The sequence below is a fragment of the Gorilla gorilla genome, chromosome 8, assembly GCF_029281585.2.
Source record: "Gorilla gorilla gorilla isolate KB3781 chromosome 8, NHGRI_mGorGor1-v2.1_pri, whole genome shotgun sequence".
NCBI lineage: Eukaryota > Metazoa > Chordata > Mammalia > Primates > Hominidae > Gorilla > Gorilla gorilla.
In genome coordinates, this window is record NC_073232.2 from 47,879,832 (window position 1) to 47,880,653 (window position 822).

Sequence of the window (822 nt, forward strand, 5' to 3'; positions counted from 1 at the left end):
TTGTCAAATGATCCTTTACTGAAATATTTTCCTTTGTGCTTAACTGGCTGGGCATTCCACAGCACCACTGTTGATGTCATCTATGATGTCATGAGGGTGGCGGCCATCAACATTACAGCCCACAGACTGGGCAGTCCCCAGGATCTCTTTAATGGTTCCAGAGAGTTCTCTGGCTAAGGATCGGTGCGGCATCTGTCGAGCAACCTTGATGATCTCATCAAAAGTGATATTCCCACTGTGTTTAATGTTTTTCTGTTTCTTTCCGTCTCTTAGTGGCTCCTTGAGGGCTTTGATGATCAGGGCGGAAGCAGAAGGCACCACCTCAATCTGGGCCTGTCTGTTCTGAATGGTCAGTTTCACTGTAATCCTCAGGCCCTTCCAGTCACCCGTTGCCTTGGCAATGTCATCACCAACCTTTTTTGGAGACAGACCCAGGGGGCCGATCTTGGGGGCCAGGGCAGAAGTGGCACCGACTTCACCTCTGGTGCACCTCAGGTATACGACTTTGATCTCATTGGGGTCGAACTTCGGTGGCATGGTGGAGGCGGCTGGTGTGGGATGAACCCGGATTTGAAACGACGGAAGAAAGCTGCGCCTTGGCCTCCTCCGAGCCGAAAGCCGAGAGCTGTTTTCATATTGTTGTGTTTCATGTTTTCTTTTTTTTGAGACAGAGTCTCGTTCTGTCACCCAGGCTGAAGGGCAGTGGCGCGATCTCGGCTCACTGCAACCTCCGCCTCCCGGGTTAACGCCATTCTCCTGCCTCAGCCTCTCAAGTAGCTGGGACTGTAGCTGGGACTACAGGCACGCGCCACCACACCCGGC

The 822-nt window shown here is 52.7% G+C and overlaps 1 protein-coding gene across 1 annotated transcript; it reads right to left on the reverse strand.

Annotated features, from left to right (window-relative positions):
• Positions 1-586, reverse strand: LOC115936029 (large ribosomal subunit protein uL11-like). The gene has a single exon (XM_055353690.2). The coding sequence runs from the start codon at positions 535-537 to the stop codon at positions 40-42; it is 498 nt and encodes a 165-aa protein (XP_055209665.2). The 5' UTR covers positions 538-586; the 3' UTR covers positions 1-39.
• Between the last annotated feature and the right edge of the window lie 236 nt (positions 587-822).

What these genes read in the sequence shown, in the direction of transcription:
- LOC115936029 (XM_055353690.2), bottom strand. Translation starts at nt 537, where the DNA reads ATGCCACCGAAGTTCGACCCCAATGAGATCAAAGTCGTATACCTGAGG.